We start from the raw sequence: 22973 nt of genomic DNA, 5'->3' as shown, positions 1-22973 counted from the left end.
ACTCTCATAAGAGCTGCGGTGTGTCCACAACACATGCAGTATCACAACCAATCGGGATGCTCCGAAGAGCTATTAAGGGGAAGCTAACAAGAACCATTTAACGAGAAGCTCATGAGAGCTAATAACAGGACACTCTTTCAAGCTGTGGTGTGTCCGCAACACATGCAGGACCACAACCAATACGGGAACCCTGTATCCATTGAATTTCATTTATTCAAATGGGACTTAATGCTTGTCGATCATCGTCGGATATGTGTTTACTTTTATATATAGAACAAGAATACAATCACATACATACAATTCAATTTAACATTTAAACATACAATTTAATTATACGAACTTACCTCAACAAGTGTTCGTGTACGCAAAATCTACTAATCTGACTTTTTTATTTTCCTCGATCTAACTCCGTATTTGGTCTATCTAGATCTATATGAATGAATTTAACATCAATTTTTTACAATTAATATTCAATTCAACCAATACACATCTTTGGAAAAATTACCATTTTACCCTTATATTTTAATTAATTACAATTTTATCCCTAGGCTCGAAAAATGAAATTCATACAATTTAATCCTTATTCCAAGCCTAGAAAATTTATATATATCAACAGCAGCCCATTAATTCCATAAAATTTCAGAATTTTCCATGAATTCAACATCTTTTCAATTTAATCCCTAAATCATGATTTCATCAAAATTCTTTAACAAAATACTTCTAAGTACACAACAACATCTCAAATTCATCATCTAATAACTAAAATCATATAAAATCATCAATGGTAACTTTCAATAAAATAAAAAACTAAAGTAAAGGTTACTTGGACCTAATTGTAATAATCTCAAAAACATAAAAAAATTAAGAAATGAGTAAGAATTACACTCACATCAAGCAAAAATTGAAGAACCACCTTAAACCCTCTCTCTCCCATGGCTGTTCTTGGCCGAATTTTATGAGGAAATGTCTAGAAAATCTTTAATTCCAATTTTATTTCATTTTAATTTGGCAAAATTTACAATTTTGCCATTTATTGGTTTTAGTTTATTAATTTCCTATGTTATGCCGCCTAGCCATTTACTTTAGGCATATTTATGCCTTAAGTCCTCCATTATTTATTGGTTAAGTGATTTAATCACTTAACTATTATAATTAACAAGTTTTGTACCGTTTTCAATTTAGTCCTTTTTAACAAATTAGACATGTAATCGGTAAAATTTCTTAACGATATTTTTATACAACATTTCTATCATACCATAGACCATAAAATAATATTAAAATAAATTTTCTTTCGACCTCGAATTTGTGGTCCCAAAATCACTGTTTCGATTTCACTGAAAACGGACTGTTATAATCTCTGACCTAGAGGTGTTTATAGGTCGGGTTGGGTCTAAACATGATATTAACATAATTTATACTCGCCCAAGCCTAACCCGCCCTGAAATATTGACTTAAAATTTTGTCCAAACTCGCTCATATTTACAAAAGATTAATCCATATTTATTTTAGGCCCGCCCATATTATATTTTAAATATTTTTTAAAAATATTTATTTTATTTTAATATTAATATTTTTATTTTTTTATGTATTGAAATTTTCTATATAGTCATCTTAACATTATTTTAATGTTTACATTAGAGTATAAATTTATTTTTAATGGGTTATAAATTACATAACATATAAAAATAACATAATATAAAGTATTATAAACTTAAAAACGGATCAGGTTTAAGCCCAAGTTCAACCCATATTTTAAATAGGCTTAATTTTTTTGCCCAAGCTTATTTTTCAGACCTAATATTTTTTTCTTAAATCTTTTCAAATTTCGAACCAACATTTAAACCTGAACACATAACCCAACTCATTAACAAATTTAGTTTATATAAGGTATTCATCAAAAAAGTCCACATCAAGGTCTTCACTCTATAAAATCCCTCATCAATCACCATAAAAAAGTTAATAAAAAATCCATTTAAAAGAGTAAAAAGAAGAAAAAAGAAAGAAAAGAAAACCCCACAAATCCACTAAAATTTTAATCAAAAAGTTCTATGAACTTTCTTAATTCCTTAATCATATCTCAATCGTTTATACTTAATGCATCTTATCATTATTTATATATTTTTAACTTCTACTTTTAAAATCCAAAAGATGATAAAAGTAAAACAAAGTGAGAAATCTAACTAAACTACACCCAAAATTATTGAATTGTTAGTAACATTTAACTTTTTTTTTTAAATATAAAATATTATTGAATTATTTGAAAGTTTTTATTTAAATCATTAGGCTGTTAAAATCATTGTTGTATAGCCTTTTCAATTCGCACTGCCTGCATCGAAAGCTATCATTTTCCTTCTCTTCTACGGTTATTTTTTTCTCAAAATAGCTTTGAGCATCACTGATTTACAAATCAAAATCTAAATAACCTTCATCTTCAATCTCTAACACTAAATATCAAATCGACTTAAATCTAAGATATGTTCTTGTATTCGTTGAAGCATATTGATTCTAATCCACTGTACAAATTGTTGAATCGTCGTTTGGCGCTTATTAGCCAAACTTAATTCTTTTAAAAAACTTAACAACTTTGTGACTTTAAAAACTTTTGAATAGTTCGATAATTTAAATAAAAACTTTCGAATTATTTAGCAACTATTTTGTAACTTTTTAAAGTACGATAGTCAAAATATAAATTTACTAATAATTTATTACCTCAAGTTAAATTTATCCGTACTTTTTTCAATGGGAGTCTAATTTCAATGGGCAAAAACCAAAAAGTGCTGAAAGTAGAGGACAGCTCATGGTTGCCCACATAAGCCTTCAACACCGACCTTCTTCTCTCTAATTTTCCACCATTTTTTCTTCTTATATAACCCCACACACTTTACTCATTGTTTATGAACATTCATATATGATCATGTAAGTAGTTGTAGTAGTATTTATAGCTTTTATCTTCCTCTCATTACTGACCCAAATTGAAAAAAAGAAAAGATCAATGGGATACGACTTACTCCGACGACCGGAATTTGAAAGTTCCGGTGATCACCGGCAACAACGTGAAGAAGAAGGAGAAGAACCCAGACCTGACAACAAGAAGAACAGGCTTGTTATCGTTTCGGTTATTGCTTTGGGTATGATCGTTGTGTCAGCTGTTTGTGCTGGGCTTGCAATCGTGCTCCGTGAAGGAGCTGCCGACCGTGTTGGCGGCGGCGGTGGAGGAGGCGTATTGGTCCACCGGAAACCCACTCGAGCTATATCCAAGACGTGTAGTAAAGCTCGGTTCCCGAGTCTCTGTGTTAACTCACTCCTCGAGTTCCCTGGCTCACTCGCTGCTAGTGAGCAAGACCTTGTCCACATTTCGTTCAATATGACGTTACGGCACTTTAGTCAAGCTCTTTATACGACAGCGTCGATCTCCTACGTTCAAATGGATCCACGAGTACGGTCAGCGTTCGATGACTGCCTCGAGCTTCTAGAAGATTCCGTCGACGCACTCTCCCGTTCTCTCTCCTCCGTCGTGCCTTCGCAAGACGGCGGTTATAAAGGCAGCTCGTCCCAAGACGTGATGACTTGGCTGAGCGCGGCCTTGACGAACCACGACACGTGTACGGAGGGGTTCGAGGGAGTGAGCGGGACGGTGAAGGACCAAGTGGCGGCGAAACTGAACGACTTGGCGGAGCTCGTGAGTAATTGCTTGTCGATTTTCGCTGCGAGCGGCGGAGACGATTTCGGTGGAGTGCCGGTGCAGAACAGGAGGTTGCTGGCGTCGGGTGACGATTTATCGGGAGAAAATGTCGACGAGGACAAATTCCCGAAGTGGCTAGGGAGGAAGGAGAGGGTACTGTTGAACACCCCCGTGTCGGCGATCCAGGCTGATATAATCGTCTCGAAAAACGGTACCGTTAAGACGATCAGCGAGGCAATTAAAAAGGCGCCGGAGAATAGTACTCGGCGGATCATCATTTACGTGAGGGCAGGAAGGTAAATTTATGGTTATAAGGAATATAATACCATTTCGGCCTTTTAAAGTTTAAAAGCGAATTTAATTTTAAAAGTTGGCGTTAATTAAATTGAAAAATGAAAATTTTATGTTTTGATAAAATTAAATTGTATTATTATAATGGTTTTTTCCATTTTTAAATATAAAATTAACATATTTTTAAAAATTTCAGTTTTAACATTTAAATTAGAACTTTAGATTTTATATAATTTTCTAATAAATATGTGTTTTCTATAAAAATTTCACCATATTATTTTAAAATTAATATTTAATGTATTATTAAGTATATTTTATATTAGATTAAATTATTTAAAATGCATTGTGTGATAAGTTTAATTTTTGTTTTTATTAAGTTTGTATTAAAATATATAAAAAAAACACTTTTATAATAATAAGTTTAATTAGAAGTTTGGTGTAAGGATAAATCAGTAAATTGAGTAATGGATTTTATTGACAGGTACGAAGAGAAAGATTTGAAGGTGGGGAGAAAGAAAATAAACTTGATGTTCATAGGGGACGGGAAGGGTAAAACAATAATTTCAGGTGGAAAAAGTATTTTTGACAACATCACCACTTTCCACACGGCTGCCTTTGGTAAATTCCTTTTACCTTTTTCTTATTTATAAAAAATTATTGAATTTTATCAACAAATTTAGGTATTTATTTATTAATTTAATATTTTTTATATTTATAAAACATTTGTCACGCTTTTAATTCATTTATAAAATCTAAAAAATTTACCTTTTATTTTTAGTATTTTTCTTTAAATCCTCATTCAAAAAAGAAAAATGGGACCAAAAAACCTTTTAAACCATGCACATGGGAAGTTATTCTAGAGGGACAAAAGCACTAGAGATTTGCACCTTATCCTCTCTATTTTTTTTTTCAAAATTTTCAATTTTTAAGGTGTGATATTTGAAATTTTTGGACAAAAATGTTGTTTTATTTTTTAAAGTCAAATTGGGATGAAAATGAACTTTTAATGGATCCATAATACATAAAAATTGTAATATATATAATTACAAGTTGAATTGATGAAAATTAACTTGCAAGGTGCCAAAAATGTAATAAATACATACAATGTTTTTTTCAATAGGAAAGTGCTGAAATGATTGGAAATGTTATGTTTATGGGTACAATTTGTAGCTAAAATAGTGACATTATTGAAAGTGGGTCACGGTGTTATCTACCATTATTGGTTGTGCATGTGTTATTGTCAAATAATCAGCTCTAATGACATTTCCCTATCTCCAATATGGATATGTTTAAAACTTCTTTAAAAAAATTTATTATGTATTTTCAGGATCATTGAATGACCATGTACTAATGTTTGCAACTTGTATGGATTTCATTGATTGTTTCAGCTGCAACCGGGGCCGGTTTTATTGCAAGAGACATGACATTCGAGAACTGGGCCGGACCAGCTAAGCACCAAGCGGTGGCTCTTCGTGTCGGGGCAGATCATGCCGTGGTTTACCGTTGTAACATCATCGGATACCAAGACACTCTCTACGTTCACTCCAACCGGCAATTCTACCGGGAATGTGACATTTATGGGACGGTTGATTTCATTTTCGGTAACGCCGCCGTGGTATTCCAAAACTGTAGCATTTATGCTCGGAAACCGATGGCCTTACAGAAAAACACCATCACTGCTCAAAACCGAAAAGACCCGAATCAAAATACGGGCATCTCGATCCATGCATGTCGGATTCTACCAGCATCGGATCTCGTCGCATCCAACGGTAGCTTTGAGACGTACTTGGGGCGTCCGTGGAAATTGTACTCTAGGGTTGTGTTCATGTTATCATACATGAATAATCATGTACACCCCAAGGGATGGCTCGAGTGGAACACCACATTCGCCCTGGATACACTATATTACGGTGAATACATGAATTACGGGCCAGGAGCGGCGATCGGGCAACGAATCGGGTGGCCGGGATATAGGGTTATTACTTCCGAGATTGAAGCAAATAAATTTACAGTCCAACAATTTATCTACGGATCATCATGGTTACCATCAACTGGAGTTGCTTTCTTGGCTGGTTTACAAGTTTAAAGCTTGAATGTTGTTTCACATTTTGTATTTATTTTAGTTTGGTCCATCTATCCACAACTATTTTTTTATATATATTTTAATCAATTTAATAATTCTAAATTCTAAATAAAAATAAAAATATATACAAATGTCAAGTATCGATACCCGCATGCATGTGCTGTATTATATACAATTGTCCTTTATGTTTCACTGAGTTGATTCCACTAAACGTCTTTAAATTATTGTTCTGATTTTAAGTTGATTTCTAAAACTTTAAAATATTTTAATATAAATCCTCAAAGTATCAATGTTGTATATAGGGAAATGTAATCACACCATTGTATAAGTCAAATCTTTATAATTTTTAAAGGACTAAATTAAAATCTCATCATTTTAGAGGATCAAAGTATAATTTTGTCTTTACCAATTTATAATTTTATACATCCTAAAAGGTAATTAAAAAAACAATTTTCTAATTTAAAGAGATCAAGGCCCTTGCTTGTCCCCCTCCCACCACCGCTCATTGTATCAAATCAAGTCATTCGGTCTACTTATCTATTAATTCAAATGTTAAATGCCAATTTAGATAACAATGTTTAAAGTATTTTTGATTAAATTGTAAATATGTGTGTACTTATTACGTAGACAGCTTGGAATTGACTTATTAAAGAAAGAAAACAATATCATTAAACTTTTTAATACCTCAGATCTAAGTACACACGAGTTTATAATTTGATACATGTATTTTAAATACAGTCCACTTCATATCCAGACTAGCATATAATCTCATAATTGTCGGTTAAGCTGACAAAATGACTCAATTGATATAATACTAATTTATTTTAAGGACTCAATCAAAATATTTTATAAAGTTTGAATTCAATTCAAAATTTGGATCCTAATTCGAGGATATTCTGTGAAATTAACCCAATTTGTTTCAGTTCTGACATTATGTGTCGTCCCATTGGTTTCCCTGTACTTGTGGCTGCAACTGTGTTGGGCATGTGGGAGTCTTGGTTTATAATCAAACCCAATGTCGGTGTCGGTGTCGGTGACTTGAGTTGAGTAATAAGTGCTTATTGCTTACTAGTCCTTTAAGTATCATTATATTTATTTTTAGCCTCTTTGGTTCAATGGACTTAATCCCATTCAAATATTCATAATTTATATTATACTTAAAACTCTTGTTCAAATTAATGTCACGAGCCGACTGAATACCAAATTAAAGAATCACTCTTTTTACAAAGTAAGTTATATTATTATGAGAATATTTTCTCTTTTATATTTTTATAATGGTTAAAGTACTTGAGAGATCCCTGAACTATAAGAACTGGATTGAATTAATCTCTCTATTATTAACAAGATCAATGTAATCGTAATACTTCTAAAAAGAATCAAATAAATCTAAATTGTAACAAAATTAACATTATTGTATAAAAATATTTTTAAAATTAATCTTTTCGACTACAGTTCAATTTCATACAAAATAATTTATTTATAAAACAATAAAATTTTAAGAATATTAACTCTAAATGATATTCTTTAAATAATAAATATTAACTCAATTCTCATTTAACCATATTTTAAATTTTTATTAATAAAAATTTAAATTAATCAAGTTTTATAATAAGTAAACCTCTCATATAAACCTTTAATAAATATATTTATTAGATAATTTTTCTCAGTTTAATTTAAAACTCTTTTCTTCTAGATATTTTTAACCCTTCCTAAAAATTATTGTAATTTCAATTTGGTCCCTACAAATATTTATATTCAAAATTGTGTCAATTACAGTCAATAAAACTTGAAAATAAACTAAGGGTGAGTTTGGATAGGCGATGCGTTTACTTGAGTGTAAAAACAGCGGTAGCGGTGGAATTAGGTACTGTAACTATATTGTAGCGTGAGACAAAAAGTAAGCTAAACACACTGTACCGCACCCAATCGCCCATCCAAACCCACCCTAAGAGGTCATATCACCATAAATTTTATCACAAAATATATCAAAAGAAAAAAAGAGTGAACTGTTCTTTTCACAATATTTTCTGATACTCAACAGTAGTATGAACATTCCCAAAACATATAAAACAACACTGTACATACAAAAGAGTGCAAACCCCAGATTTTGAAGAACATTTAATTGCTGATCCATTTGCAGATTGTGATTTTTATGAACTTTTGGTCGTCCTTCATGCTCGGGATTCATCGGCTTCATAATTTAATCAGATTAGTGCAAAACGTTTTGACAAAATCGGATATTTAATCTCCATTGACGGAGACGCTAACATCCGAATCTTCGATTTCGGGCAGATCCACGAAGCTGGGGAATGCAATGCTGATATCCCTGCAAAAGACACCACAAACATTTTGAAATTAAACTAGCTACATTGCCAGCGGCGAATCTAGGAAATAAGTTGGGAGGGGCTAATGGAATTCTCAAAAAATTTAAGAGTTTAATGAAAAAAAATTTAATAAAATTTGAGAGTCTAATTAAAACTTTTAAAATTTTGTGAGCTTAATTAAAATTTTCAGGAAAAAAAAAAGAAGCAAAAATTATAATGAGAAATTTAAAAATTTTGGAGGGCCTAATTAAAATTTTCAAAAACTTTTAAGGAAGAAATGAAATTTGTTTTCAATATTTTGAGGGGGCCCTTGGCCACCATTACGGTCCGCCTTTGTACATTACTCGAGTACAAGGGTATGTTTGGGTATGCATTGGGTATCAGTTTAGCAAAATAGATTTACTCACTTCAAATATGGGAGAGTCATGTTCTTTAAGAGAGATGGATATTTTGATACAAATGCTTTCCACTCTTCTAGATCGATTTTGCCGTCACCTTTTGTGTCTGCTTCGCTAAATGTCTGCAGAAAAAAATAAAATGAGAGTTAAGAATGTCGGTATCGGATACGAATATATCCGATAGTTGATCGGTCAGAGATATCTGCACCTTATCGACAATCATTTCAACGATTTCTTCTGAAAGAACCAGTTCCGATTCATGCAAAAGTGCCAAAACCATTTCCTTCAACTGCAAGTCAATGAAATATTTTAGTTAGTATTGACCATATACGTGTAAACAATAGTAACTTGGTAGGTTATCGTTATGATACGAACCTCCTCACGCTCGATAAAGCCGGTTTGTCTTAAGTCGTAAAGCTTGAATGCAACTGCAAGAAGGATTTGCACAACTAAGAACATAATTCATGAAGAAAAAAACTAATCATAAAAGGGTATTATGAAAGCACCTGTAGTAGGAATCAGATTGCAGTTTGCCCCCTTTTAATCATAAAATGAGCAAATTGGTCCCTATACATTAAATTAAAGAGCAAAGCAGTTCTTTCAATTAAGATTTTCATCTATTTCTACTGCTAAAAACTGACGGAATAACCAAACAATTACACTTGGTATGCCACGTGTACTCATTTTGATGTACAAGGACCAATTTTTTATAGTAGAAATAGATTAAATTTTTAACAAAAAGACCAGTTTGCTCTTTGATTTAACGTACAGAGAAAAATGCAATTCTATTCGTAGTACAGGGGCCTCTATGATACTTTTGCCATCAAAAGAGTTGCCCTTACATGCGATCTTGTCAGCCGCAGGTGCATTGGGATGAAAGATGCCCAATGATCTAACGAACTCACCGAACTCGATGACCCCATTACGTTTGAGATCGAACAAATCAAAAACCTGCAAATTTATAGGTGATGATATAAGAAAAAGTGGGGACAATAACATTGCAGAAATAGAAAACGTTCGTGTTCTAGTGATCTGGCATCCCAAACAGTTAACGGTTTGGTACAAAAATAAAGTTTGATACAGAATACAAGCAATGTCGAGCTAACATTACACACCCTGTCTGCAAAAAGATTCTTCTGATTTCTGTTCTTGAAGAGGGCTAAATGGAATTCTTCCTATATAAGAAGGCATAGAATTTAACAAAACATCAGAGAAATTAATTACTGTTTGCTTATGCCTTGATTCAACTCGTATATGTCGAATGAATGTACCTTGTGAATAAGTCCATCTGCAATTATCGAATTGCTTAGTTTCTTATAAAGCTCCTCCAGGGACTCTACTTCATTAACCGTAACTGCAAACAGAAATTATCATCAGATTTGAGCGTTAGGTACAGAGTATATATCTGACCAGAGGTGAAGCCAAAAATTTTTCCTAGAGGGAAAGAAGTAAATTATAAATATTTGGAGGGACCAAAATGAAAATTTACTACTGTACTAATTTGTATTCTTACAGTTTCTAAAGGGACTCTAAAGCAATTCTACCACTTTGGGAGGGGACCAAGGCCAGCCACTGTATTTGACATGGATATGTTCAACTTTTTCAAAGTTATTCCCTGTATCCATACTCGGGGAAGTGTCTAAAGAAAAAAGCAAACAAAGGCAAATTTTGATAGCATATTCCACGTTGAAAATTAAATATTGATACGGATACATTCGACAAATTTAAGTTCTTTCATATATTTAAAGAGTCATACAGCTGTACCAACGTCCAAACATGTGTTTGATATATGACACAAGTATTTTAAGAAAAAACAAAGAACTCAAGCAACATAAAGGACAAATTTACAAGCCACACGAAGTAGAATCGTTACTCACAAGGTGTTTCAGCAGCAAGAACACTTGGATCTTCATAACCATGTAATTGTTTGCTTCTCTTCGAGCTTCCACAGCCCATGACAACAAACCAACGTTTATACAATCCCGAAAATTGTCGACAGTGCACTCATTTGCTACAAAAGGTTCACCTGCCAATACCGAAAGCTTACATATATTTATCAACAATCACTATTTGGAGATTCATATCTTATAGTAAACCTATACCTAAATAACTTCACCTATGATCACCAATTACAAGCACCATTATTCGAGATTTACATGAGTGCGACTGAAGATCCTTACATTTTCATATCTCAAACCATATCTAAACATGCATCAAATACAGATATCTTAAGCCCAACATAACCATTTTATAGCAAGAAAATGGCATATATCTAATGGGACCATCAATGAACAAACAAAAAAATATATACATCAATTACCAGTTTGAAAACACCATTTCATCCTATTCAAAGACCCCACCAATAAAATTGGTTGGAAAGTCCAAAAGATTACATCACTAAAAGATTTTTGATTAAACAAATCAATCCCTTCTTTTAAATATTTGACTAAAATAGTAAATGGACTTTGATAAAAAGTTTACTAGATGACAAAACAATAACAACAAAAATAGACCTTGAACTTTGATACCGGCGGTAACTTGGTAAGTGGAGAAAAAACCCAATTTGAATATAAAGAGCACACTCAATACATAATCTAAACTAGGATGCTATAACATCTTTTAATACCATAATTTGGTAAAATTATATTGGAGACCCTTCTATTAGGAGACGGATTACATTTTACCTCCTCTACTAAAAAAAGGCAAATTAGTTACACATAGTGTAACATGTGCACCTTATAGACCAATTTTTATTAATAAAAATGGCCAGAATAACAAAAGTACCAGTTTGGTCTTTGATCTAACGTATTGAGACTAATTTGCCCATTTTCTGAAATAGAATAGGTAAAATGTAATCCAACTCTTAGTACAAAGACCTTCATGATACTTTTACCACGATAATTTATCATCCACATCACCACTTTCGTAAAGCCTCTAACTTTTTTTTTTCTTTTGCCACAAATGAACAAATTGAGTTACGCTATGGTATTTTCTGAGCTAAAGAAACATCTAATCATTGAAATTAATGAGAAATTTCTAAGCAAGAGATTTGAACTTGTAATAAGAATCACAAGCAGAAAACAAATTCGAATACTACAATTGAGACCATCGACATAAACACATCAGCATGGCCCAGTTTACTGAATATAAAATCCCAAAAGGAAAATTTTTCACTGACCTTTTTTTTTTTTCCGTTTTGTTTTTCTTAGAAACCAAACAGAGATGCTGTATTCAATTTGTTTATATGATTACTAGATTTTTATTGTCTTCTAACTATATGAAAAATGAGCCATAAAAATCCTCGGGTGTTTCTTTAAAGCCTGTCATTTGAGCTTTTTATTATCGTTATTGCTTATAAAGCTATAAATTGGGATTTTAATGCGAAACATAACATTAAATTCTTAGATAAAAAGCTTTAAATCCTTAGAAAATTATAAAGTAAGAAGATAAAAATCTAATGAAGCTGCCTGCATCTACCATTTTTTTGTTCTTTCTCGTATTTTCTCAGAAAACAAACAGAAAAAATCCAACTACCCAGAAACTGAAGAAAGAGAAAAAAAATGAATGCAAAAATCTAAAAAAAAATCAACCCAAGACTCGAAATATAAAACAAAGATAAACCAAATACCTAGAAGCTAAAAAGAAAGCAATGTAAACAAAAAAAAAAAAACCCAGCTAACCTTACTAGATTGATGCGAGCTTGAAAAACACTTGAAAGTTTTTGAGGTTTGTTCTTAAGCTTCTTCTTCTTTAATCTGTTTTTGCTTTCTTAAATCTTGGAGATGGCTAACCCTTAGCTTACGTTTCGATTATATATAGAAGATGGGATTGAAGTTTGTTTAAGCCACTTGAATTAAATTTAGAGCCCCCTTTTTCTTAAAAGAGAAACTGATTTCGCCTGCCAAATATGCAAATATATAAGAGCACTTGAATAAAAAAATCCCTTTGAAAATCACCCATTTTGATAAATAAAAGAAATCATTAATCCCTATGATAAATAATATTTAATATTTAATCAATTTCTGTTTTTAATAAAGCTTTCTAAACAAGGATAAATAATTAACTTTTCAATTTAATAATTTAATCTTTAAGTTTACTATATAATTGAATTAAATATAAATTTAAAATATTTAATTTTAACTAATTTTTCATTATTTCTAATTAGAAATAGATAAATGAAGAAGCGAAATAAAAATAAATTATTTATGAATTAAATATAATCGAGTATGTATAACTTTTAATAACTTTTAAACAAATTTATGAATTTTCTCAAACTTATATTTATAAATCATACGAGTATGTATATTTTGAGATAATTATCTTTTTATTTAATTTATAGTCGAGTTAAATAGGTCATATATGTCAACAAAATTTATTAATTAATTTAATAGGTCGTTTTTTTAAAAATTTAGGGAAATAAGTCGTTTTTTACGAGAGTGTGAAAATTTGTTTAGCTGAGCGAGTTTTCTATTGACATGTCGAAAAAGTGTGCCCAATTGAGAGTTTTTTTTAAAATTCCAAAGAAAACACGACCAACTGGACATGCTTTCCCTGACATGTCACCAGAAAGCTCATCTAATTGGAAGAGCTTTCCTATCAACTGTGCAGAAAACACACCTAACTGGATGCACTTTCACACGTTCTCTCCAAAAACTACCTATTTGACCAATTAATTTTTTTTCTATATTCAACTAGAGGTGATCATGGGTTGGGCTACCCAACTCGGCTCGACTACCCGCTCGAAAAATAGGAGGGTTTGGGTAAAAATATAGGCTCGAAATATAAGTTTGGACAAAAAAATGAGGCCCGTTTAGAAAACAGGCCGGGCCTCGGGTAAAATATATATTATTTTTAATCAAATATATATTAAATATAAACTTTTTCGGCAGCCGCCTTACAGTTCAATTCCAGCGCATAATTATTTTAATTTTTAAAAAAAATACAACGCTAATCCTTGACACCGCTACCCTACTTTTGACTTTGATGCGCCTCTGGAAGAAAAATAAAAGAAAAATATTTTAATTTCTTACTTATCAATTATCATCCCCTTCAAAACCATTTATCTAATATCGATTTATTTTAATCATATTAAAAATTTTAAATTTATATTTTTTTATCTTAATCACCGGCACGTGCTAAAGGTGACAACGATTTGACATCTCAGATCTGCCCCCTAAACTCACACTATTATTGTAAATAAAAGTTTGCATGGCAGGCCTACCCTTAAACAAAAAGGTTGGCATAGCCTTTTGATTTTCTTTCCTTTTTTTGTCACGTACATATATAATGTGTATTTATAAGGCTTCGATTAACTTAGCATCCATCAATTGAATATTAATCTGGACTTTCTTGAATAATCTACAATAAACTTTTTCATAGATTTGATTTTATTGTCATGATGTTTTCTCCCATATAATAAATGGTTGTGTTGTGATATTTTTCATGTAATTTTAATTTTGAATTTTGAGATTTGACTAACAAGTTTTGTTAAAACTTGTAATTAGAGATTAAATAAAGAGTAATTGAAGTTTCAGAAAATAGAAAATCAAGTTAAAATGCTAAAAATATTATTAAAATTTTGTATTAAAAGAGATTATATTTTATTCATTTCATTTAAGAGTTGGATAAATTAATTCGTTGAACTATTCTTTTATTAAAATTTTTTATTTTTATTATTAAAAATTAGTTAAGTGTAAATGTCAACTTATTCCATTAGCTATACTAGTTTTTAACAAAAATAGATATGGTAACCTACTGCATTAAAACTAATATGCGAACCAATGGGAACACGGAAAAAAAGCATTTCAAGAAAATTTTCGTTTTATTTTTTCATAATTTTTTCATTCATCAAAATTTCGTTCATAATTTTGTCATATAGAATTCAAAAAATAAATCTCTGACTTTTCTTTTTCCTTTTTATTTTTCTCAGCAACCAAACAGATCCTGTATTCAATTCATTTATAATCGTGATTTCTAGATTTCTACTAACTACCAAAATATTTTATTCCCAGATTTTAACCTAGAAATTTTGGATTTCCTCCTGAAAAAACCATAAATTATTCAATAAAAGCTTTAAATCCTTAGAAACTTTTAATTTATAAACAAGAACATTAAAAAAAAAAAGAACAATGGAGATGCCTGCAGCTTTATTTTTTATAATTTCTCAGCAAACAAACAGAAAATTTAAAATCCAGAAACCTTTAAAAAGAAGCATGAAACAATAAAGTGGAAACCAATACTCGAGAGAGAGAGAAAAAAGGGAACAGAGAAAATAACTGACCTTATTTCATTGATGCGAACTTGAACCCAATACTGGATATGGCTAACACTTAGCTAATGCGTTTCGATTCTATATATATAAGAAGAGATTGAAGTTTTTCCAGTTTTTTTTCTACTTCTAATTTCAGAATTTCTTGCTTTGGCCTTCGTTTTTGCCAAAATAGATACAAAATTACAAAATTTATAATTGGACATGTTGTCTGTCATTCTCTCACCTTTCATTTTAATCATTTCGATTTTTTTTATTTTTAAAAAATAACTTCGTCCCTTTTGCTTTACTTACCGAAAATTGCATCATCTTTTCTCTAAATTAAGCCACGTGATTTTTTTTCATTTTTTTTGTTTAAATATCTCAATGAAAGAAGAACAGGTGGCTTAATTTCAGACGAGGGGCACGGACCGAGCACACCCTTGGGGTAATGTAATTTTTTCCTCTTAATTTGGTACTTAAGTTTATATTGCTGTCTATAATTATATATATTTTATTTTGATACTTGAATTTAGTAATATGGCGAATTTCAAATCTTTACAAAATTTAACTTTAAAGACTAAAATGAATATAATTGTCAAATTTAGAATATAAAAATATATTAACACTTATTATAATTATAAAAATCTATGACTCGTTTTAGAAAAAAAATGAAAAACACAACCAAAAAAAAAAGTTTGATTGAAATTTTAAGTGTTTTTATATGCTGGTATTAAAAGTAAAAGACCTACGTACTGTTTTTTAATTTTATATACTGAAGGTATGAAATTGCAATTTAACCCATTTGACTTGTTGGAAGGAAAAGTTCAATGGTTTTACGGCAAAAAACATAAATAAATTAGTTGTGTTAATCTTGCCACCTCAAGTACTCGTATTATTTTCGTTCTTGATAAAACATTTATACGTTAATACTAGGGTATTTTACAAAAATAATGCAAAAAAAAAAATACCAAAATAATATAATAAAAAATTATTTATCAAAATAGTATAAAAAAACATAAAAGTTTTAAAAAAAACTGCTGGAGGATGTGACGACACCCTGATGGAGGGGCTGCCACAGGCGGCACCAGTCGTGCCAGTGGCAGAGGCGGCACTGATGGTGCCACTGCCACAGGAGGCACCACCCCCTTATAATGAGGGGACCATTCAGCTGGTGGGGTGGAGAAGAAAGAAAGAAAAAGAAAAGGAAAGGAAAGGAGAAGAAGAAGAGGGAAGGAAAAAGAAAGAAAGAAAAGAAGTAAAGGTATTTTTTTTTTGCATTAATTTATTTTTTTTGCAATATTTGTGTAAAAAATCTATCTTATGTATATTTTATGTGTTTTATTATTTTATTTAGCATATATATTTTATGAATTTTATTTAGCATGAAAAAATCCATGTTATGTACATTCTATGTTGATTAGAATTTTTTATGAAATTTATTTAGCATGTTGTAATTAGTTTTTTTAACAAAAATAGCATTAAAAATACAATGATAAAAAATATGTTTAAGAAAACATAAAATACAAAAGAAAAAGAAACAAAATTGTATATTCACCGAAAGCAATAAAATTCAAAAAAATATAAAATAACAAATTAAAAATATTTTTATTGAAAGTAATAAAATTCGGAAAAATACAAATAAAGGGCGAAATAAGGGTTATTTTTGAAATTTATTTAAAAACACACTAAATTAATAAATTTCAAACATAATGTACTAAAATAATGTAAAATAATAAAATTATAAAATAGTATATTTTTTTAAAGTAATGAAATCCGGAGAAAAAATAATAACTAACAATAATATAATGTAAAACTAACAATCATACCAACTAAAATAATAATTAGGGTTTTTATTAATCCTAATAACTAACCATAATAATAATATTAGTTTTTACTAATAATAATACTAAGTAACAATAATTAATAATAACTAAACCCTAAAACTAACAATAATAATACTAACTAAAACCATCAATTTGAGTTTTATTAATCTTACTAACTAACAATAATAACTAAACTAACAACAAAAAATAATAAAAATTATACCAAAAAACATAATAACAAGATAATCCATTATGTAAAAAAAAAACATTTTTTTTTCTATTTTTTCTTCTCTTTCTCTATTTTTCCGGCACAACCTCGTCCTCCTCCTCCTTCTTCCTTTTTTTTTTTCTTCTTCTTCTTCAGCTGGAGGGAAGCTGATGTATAATACACTGGTGCCGCCTGTGGCAGTAGCACCTTTGGTGCCGCCTATAGCATCCCATTTTCCACTGTTTGCTTTTTTTTGTACCATTTTAGTAAATAATTTTTTTATTATATTATTTTGGTTTTTTTTTATTTTTTGTATTATTTTTGTAAAATACCCTTAATACTAATATCAGACAAGTATTATCTAATTTTGTTGACTATTTTACAAATAAATAAATAGTAATAATAAATATTACTGCATTTTTATAAATATATATTAATTTTCCAAACGTGAAACCTAAGGGTTAGATTAGATTAGATTAGGTTTAATTATTTTAGAAATTATAATTTTAAAATATCATAACTGATATTATAATATTATTGAGGATAAGATTGTAACTCCAACCCTTAAAATTTTTGACTAAAATTCTTTTTCTCGATTGTGTTGAGAATTTAAGTGCTTGAAGAAATTGTGGTAGGTTTATAGAGTATGAGCATCTCATCAGGCCTAACTCAAGTGATCTAATAATCAAGGGCGAAGCCATAAATTATTTTAGAGGGGTGAAATTTATATAATTTTTTAACAGGTCAAAATATAAATTTATTGTGTAATCATTTATAATTATATTGTTTTTAAGGGACTTGATTTTTTTTTCCATTTTTTGAAGATTAAAGTATAATTTGATCATATATTAATTTATAATTTAAACATTTCTTAAGGGACTACGTAATAATTTTTTTATTTTAGAAGGTCAAGGGCTTGCCTACCCCCAACAATGAGCTATATGTTGCAGGGTTAAGGTTCAAATGGTCTATTTTCTCAATCACTAGATGATATGCTCTTATTATGTGAATTTGACATTGATGCCTCTTCAGGCATTCGAGTTTAGAGGCAAAACTTCTACCAAAGACAATATAATTATTATATCGAGGGTTAAATTTAAAACAAGGAGAAAACATAAAAAATTATTATATTGAATTTTGGGTGTTTTATTTTGGTATTTTTCAATTAAATTTAGTTGATAAATTTTTTAGTTTTTAGGTGAAAGATCACAATAAAAAGCAAAATTAAAAAAAATTACAATGTTGAAATTTAAAACTTTTATATTCAAGACTAAATTGACAAAATATATAAATATTAAAGGTTAAAAATTATTATTATGTCAATTTTAAAAACCCGACAAGTTAATTTTTCGTTAATAACAGTTGGTGACTAAAAATAATAATTGGAAAATCGAGTGATAGATTTTATAATTTTCATTATTAATCACTATAAAAACTTTATTTTTAAAGCATCTTTTAATAAAGGATTCGAATCAATTGCTGGTGGAGAAGATCACCAACACGTACTAAACGTGATAACTGATTTGATACCCTGTCTGCCTCCCTAAACTCACATTATTGTTGTAATAACGGTTTGCATGGCCCTTTTATTGTTTGCCACGTATCTATATTTATTATATTATGACACTGTAATATGTGAAGAAATTTAGGTTAAAATACGATGTTAGTCCTTATATTTTTATAAAATTTAAGATTTAATCTCAAAAATACAGAATAAAAAATATATTTATGATTTTTTTTTAAAGAAGATAATACATTGAACCTAAACGACGACCTTTCACCATCTTTGGCCATGTTTAAAAAGCAGTGTACTATCCAAAATAATTCAATAAAAATAAAAATAAATGAAATAAAATAAAGATGATCTAAAGGAAATAAAGCATCGCCACTCCTTTATAAGCAATAATTTAGACTCTAATCCGCCTAGCAAATACTATTTAAAATTTGTATGAATTCAATAAATTAAAGGGTAAACTATAAAAATAGTCACTTTTGTTTGTCTTAAATTACATTTTAGTCACTTATGTTTGAAATGTTACTTTTAGTCACTTATGTTATCGTTTTGTTACGAAGTGATCACTCTATCGTTAAGCTCCGTTACCTCCCTAACGGTGGTCCTACGTGGCAGTCCAAATGGGTTTTAATTGTCAACTTGGATGTCCTACGTAACAGTCCAAATTAAATTTTATTTAATTAAAAACCTATTTTCATCCCAACAACTAGACATCCAAGTTGGCATTTAAAACCCATTTAGACTGCCACATAGGACTTCCGTTAAGGAGGTAACGGATTTTAACAGTAATGTGACCGCTTCGTAACAAAACGATAACATAAGTGACTAAAATGTAATTTGAGGGAAACAAAAGTGACTATTTTTATAGTTTACCCTAAATTAAAATACAATTCAAAACTGATTTAAATTAGGTATTGATTTAAAATAAGAAATTGGACCCATTGACATACGAACAGATTAAATTTAAATTTAAATTTTTATGATTTTTGATAAATTATTTAATTAAAATAGATAAACTCAAATTGATTGTGAAAACCTAATTAAAAATTCATAAAATCATTTTTTTAATTATAAAATCTCAAGTTCCTCACAGACATGTCACACGTGATAAACGTGACAACCGATTTGACACCGCGGTTCTGCCCCCAAACTAGAACCGTTTGCATGGCCCTTTGATTTTGTTTCCTTGTTTGACATATACAAATGATATACATAATAATTACAATCCTGGAAAAAATATATAAAATTCAAACACCACGATTGTAATTTGAAGAAAAAATGTAAAATTTTACTTTTACACACTAGCTGCTGCTGCCAACTCAGCTAGTAGTTGGAATTGGAGGAGATTTTTGTGGCTTAAGGATGTTGTTGTTAGTTCTTCGAGAAACTTTCCGATTGGAACAATTGTGTCGACTCATAAGTTTTGGGAAGTCCTTCGGGATAAAGCTGCTAAGGTCTCTTGGCATAAGCTCCTTCGGTTCCCTTGTCACGTGCCTAAATACTTGGCTATCTTAAATAAATTTTTTATTCGCGACAGACTATTTAGTCATGATATGGTTTCTGGTCGTTGTTGTCTATTATGTTCTAATGCTTTTGAATCTCGAAATCATATTTTCTTACTCTCGAGGTTTGTGGCAACTTGTTTCGAGTTTATGTGGTATTAGGAGGTCTGTTGGTACGTGGCTTCAAGAATTTAACTGGGCAATTTCTTGTTTGAAAGGCAAGTCATTTCTTGTCTACTTGCTTAAGCTTGCATGGAATGCAGTTGTGTACCTTATTTAGTGTGAAAGGAATAGTAGGCTTTTTGGAAATTCTTCTACTTCTGTTGAAGAAAGTTAAAGATGTTGTGCATCTTTATCTTAGTGGTAGATGTCCCTTTAGACCTTGTCAATAACCGATTATGTTTACAATGGAGTTTGAGAAATGTATATATAGGTTTTTGGTTTTGGTTGTTGTAATCTGTTGTGTTTTTTGGTTTTGTATAGGTTCTTACTTTATAATTTCAATTTGGTTGTTGTGGATTGTTGGATGTAGCAAGTTTTCTTTTTCCTGCTTGGATAATACAACTTACTTGTCCAAAAAAAAAAATACATACTAGCTCTCCAAAATGATAAAATTTGATTTAATCCTTTAAAATTATAAAGATACAAGTTATTAAAATTGTGAAATTACATTCTAGCTCTCATAAAAACATACAACTTAATTCCACCTCCCAAAAAAAACTTTATAACTTCGCCACTACTCATGATCATCCTAAATATTGAAAGTTGATAATATTATGCTCTTAAATGAGTTCAATCCCATATCTTTTAAGAGGGTGTAACAACTACTGCAACCTGTCCAATTCGTTGCCATCTCTATGGACCTAAATTTAATATAAATAAAATTATTAAACCCATCCTAATAAATTATTAATGTGTCAAAACTTCGAATAAGATAGGTTTAAAAAAATCAATTTTAACAATGAGGTGTAGTGTGATGGATGCTTATTTCATCCCTTAAACATGTGGTTGGGATTTTAATTTTTACTTATGGAAATGAAGCACATTTCAACCAGCCATTTACTTCTTTAAAAAGCACCGTGACGATAAGTTTAATCACTATTATCAATCGTGAATAATTTAATTACAATTAAAAATATTTTTCCCCAAAATCTTTGAAACCTAGTCGAGGACCAATCATCATCAATGTTTTGTCCGAAAAATAATTTTAATGGAAAAAAAAGAGATTATCTAAAAGTAGAGAAGCATTTGCCGTTCCTTTATGAGCGATAATGCAAAAACTCTATTTAGGCTTTAATTTGATGGAAAATGTGGATATGATATTCGACAAGACAATACTTAAATTAGTCTCTAATGAGTAACGAGAGGGATTTCATTTTTCTTATTATAAAATACCTAAAACTTTTGATTATTTATAAATATAATTTACATTAAAAATTATGTACGAATCGATTCATTTTGAACAGTAAATATCGATGATACTATTGTCATTAGTGTTATCACCTCTAATTTTTTTAAAGAATTTTTAAAAGAAATTTCGTCAAGTCAAAATTTTTATTTAAAAGTTGAGAAAAATTTTAAGGAATATATTTCGATAATTTAAATAAGAATTTTATATATACATTTTAAGTTTTGTGTTTTTAAAAAATAAAATTTGAAAATGGTTTATTTTTGTTATTCTTATGTTTTTTAAATGTTATTTAAATTTAATTTCAAAAGAGAACAGACTTAACATGCAAATAAACCAAAAGTTTAAAAGTATGTAGTTGGTGCCGAGGCACCAACCTTTTCTTCATCCAATCTAAAAAAGGTAATTACTTCATTAAGTCCCTAAACATTTTATATAATTATACTTCAGTCCAGTGTTGTCAATGGCAAAGGCGACACCCAAAAAAGTTATTTTTTTTTAACTAGAGGCACTAACACCAACAACAATGGCGTCACCGACATTTATTGTTCAAGACAGGTTATTTAGGTACATCTTTTTTAAAATGAATCATTTTATAAATAATTAAAATTTTAGATATTTTTATAAAAAAGTTGAGGGCTTCTCTAAAATATATTTAAATAATTTAAAATTTTAAAACTATTTATAAAAGTAGATAAAAATTTTAAAGGTAAACTCGTAAGTAGTTTATCGAATATGTCACATGTGATAATATTTTATATTAAGAAACAAGTCCGTCATATTTGAAGCGGATTTATTTTTCATGACTTGTGGTATTATTTAATTTAATATTTATTTATATTTAAACAATTTATTCAATTAGTGTAATCTTTAATTAGGCAACAAATTTAATTATAAAATATAAAAATATTTATTCCATTAAATTATAATTAAATTTCGAAGATTATAAATTTCAATTCGATATTTAATCATTATCCCGTAAATTTTAGATATACATTTTTTAATAAATAAGTGAAATTAAAAGTTTCAAAACGCAAAATGTTGTTTTTTTAAATATAAAACCAAAATAATTTTATGCACTCGAATCGAAATTGCATTTAAATAAGTTTGGCATTCATCTCGTTAATTTCTCTTATATTGAGATGATTATTATATGTTGAACATAAAATAAAAATAATACAATATTTGAGCATAATAAATTATTCATGATCAAAGTTCATACACGCACACGAAATTAATGAGAATTATAACAACGGTCCAACAATATAAATATAAGAAATTTTTATTAATTTCATCCTATACCCTGTCGTAAACAACGAGGAGTAAATAAATATTAGAAATGAGCAAAGGATCTAAAATGCACAGACCAAGATTATCGTGGAGTAAATGGGACTAAATTGAACATAAAACAATTTTAAAGAAACTCATCTCGTATATATACCATAAGAAAAAAACATGGTAAAAGCTCTCAAGTGATTTTTCCCTCAATAT

General features: G+C 29.7%; 2 protein-coding genes across 5 annotated transcripts; one reads left to right on the top strand and one right to left on the bottom strand.

Annotated features, from left to right (window-relative positions):
• The first annotated feature begins 2857 nt into the window (after positions 1 to 2857).
• LOC105801831 (probable pectinesterase/pectinesterase inhibitor 34) lies at positions 2858 to 6151 on the top strand. Its single transcript, XM_012633137.2, has 3 exons — positions 2858 to 3978; positions 4455 to 4591; positions 5362 to 6151. Exons 1-3 carry the CDS (start codon positions 2993 to 2995, stop codon positions 6057 to 6059), a joined length of 1821 nt encoding a protein of 606 aa, XP_012488591.1. The 5' UTR covers positions 2858 to 2992; the 3' UTR covers positions 6060 to 6151.
• A 1863-nt stretch (positions 6152 to 8014) lies between these two features.
• On the bottom strand, positions 8015 to 15224 carry LOC105801835 (calcineurin B-like protein 4). Of its 4 annotated transcripts, none has more exons than XM_052624353.1 (10): positions 15059 to 15221; positions 12459 to 12676; positions 10656 to 10804; positions 10050 to 10132; positions 9894 to 9953; positions 9621 to 9729; positions 9154 to 9206; positions 8987 to 9067; positions 8788 to 8900; positions 8015 to 8382 (listed from the first exon to the last, which is right to left on the bottom strand). In XM_052624353.1, the coding sequence occupies exons 3-10, from the start codon at positions 10732 to 10734 to the stop codon at positions 8298 to 8300; spliced, it is 663 nt and encodes a 220-aa protein (XP_052480313.1). In that variant the 5' UTR covers positions 10735 to 10804; positions 12459 to 12676; positions 15059 to 15221; the 3' UTR covers positions 8015 to 8297. The 4 variants fall into 4 exon arrangements, with proteins under 4 accessions (XP_052480313.1, XP_052480314.1, XP_012488600.1 ...); XM_052624354.1 differs by having other exon boundaries at positions 12464 to 12676; XM_012633146.2 differs by lacking the exon at positions 12459 to 12676 and having other exon boundaries at positions 15059 to 15224.
• Between the last annotated feature and the right edge of the window lie 7749 nt (positions 15225 to 22973).

Source organism: Gossypium raimondii, chromosome 11 (genome assembly GCF_025698545.1).
Source record: "Gossypium raimondii isolate GPD5lz chromosome 11, ASM2569854v1, whole genome shotgun sequence".
In the NCBI taxonomy this organism is placed as follows: Eukaryota; Viridiplantae; Streptophyta; class Magnoliopsida; order Malvales; family Malvaceae; genus Gossypium; species Gossypium raimondii.
Note: the sequence above shows the minus strand (reverse complement) of the source record. Positions and strands in the feature narration are given on the sequence as shown.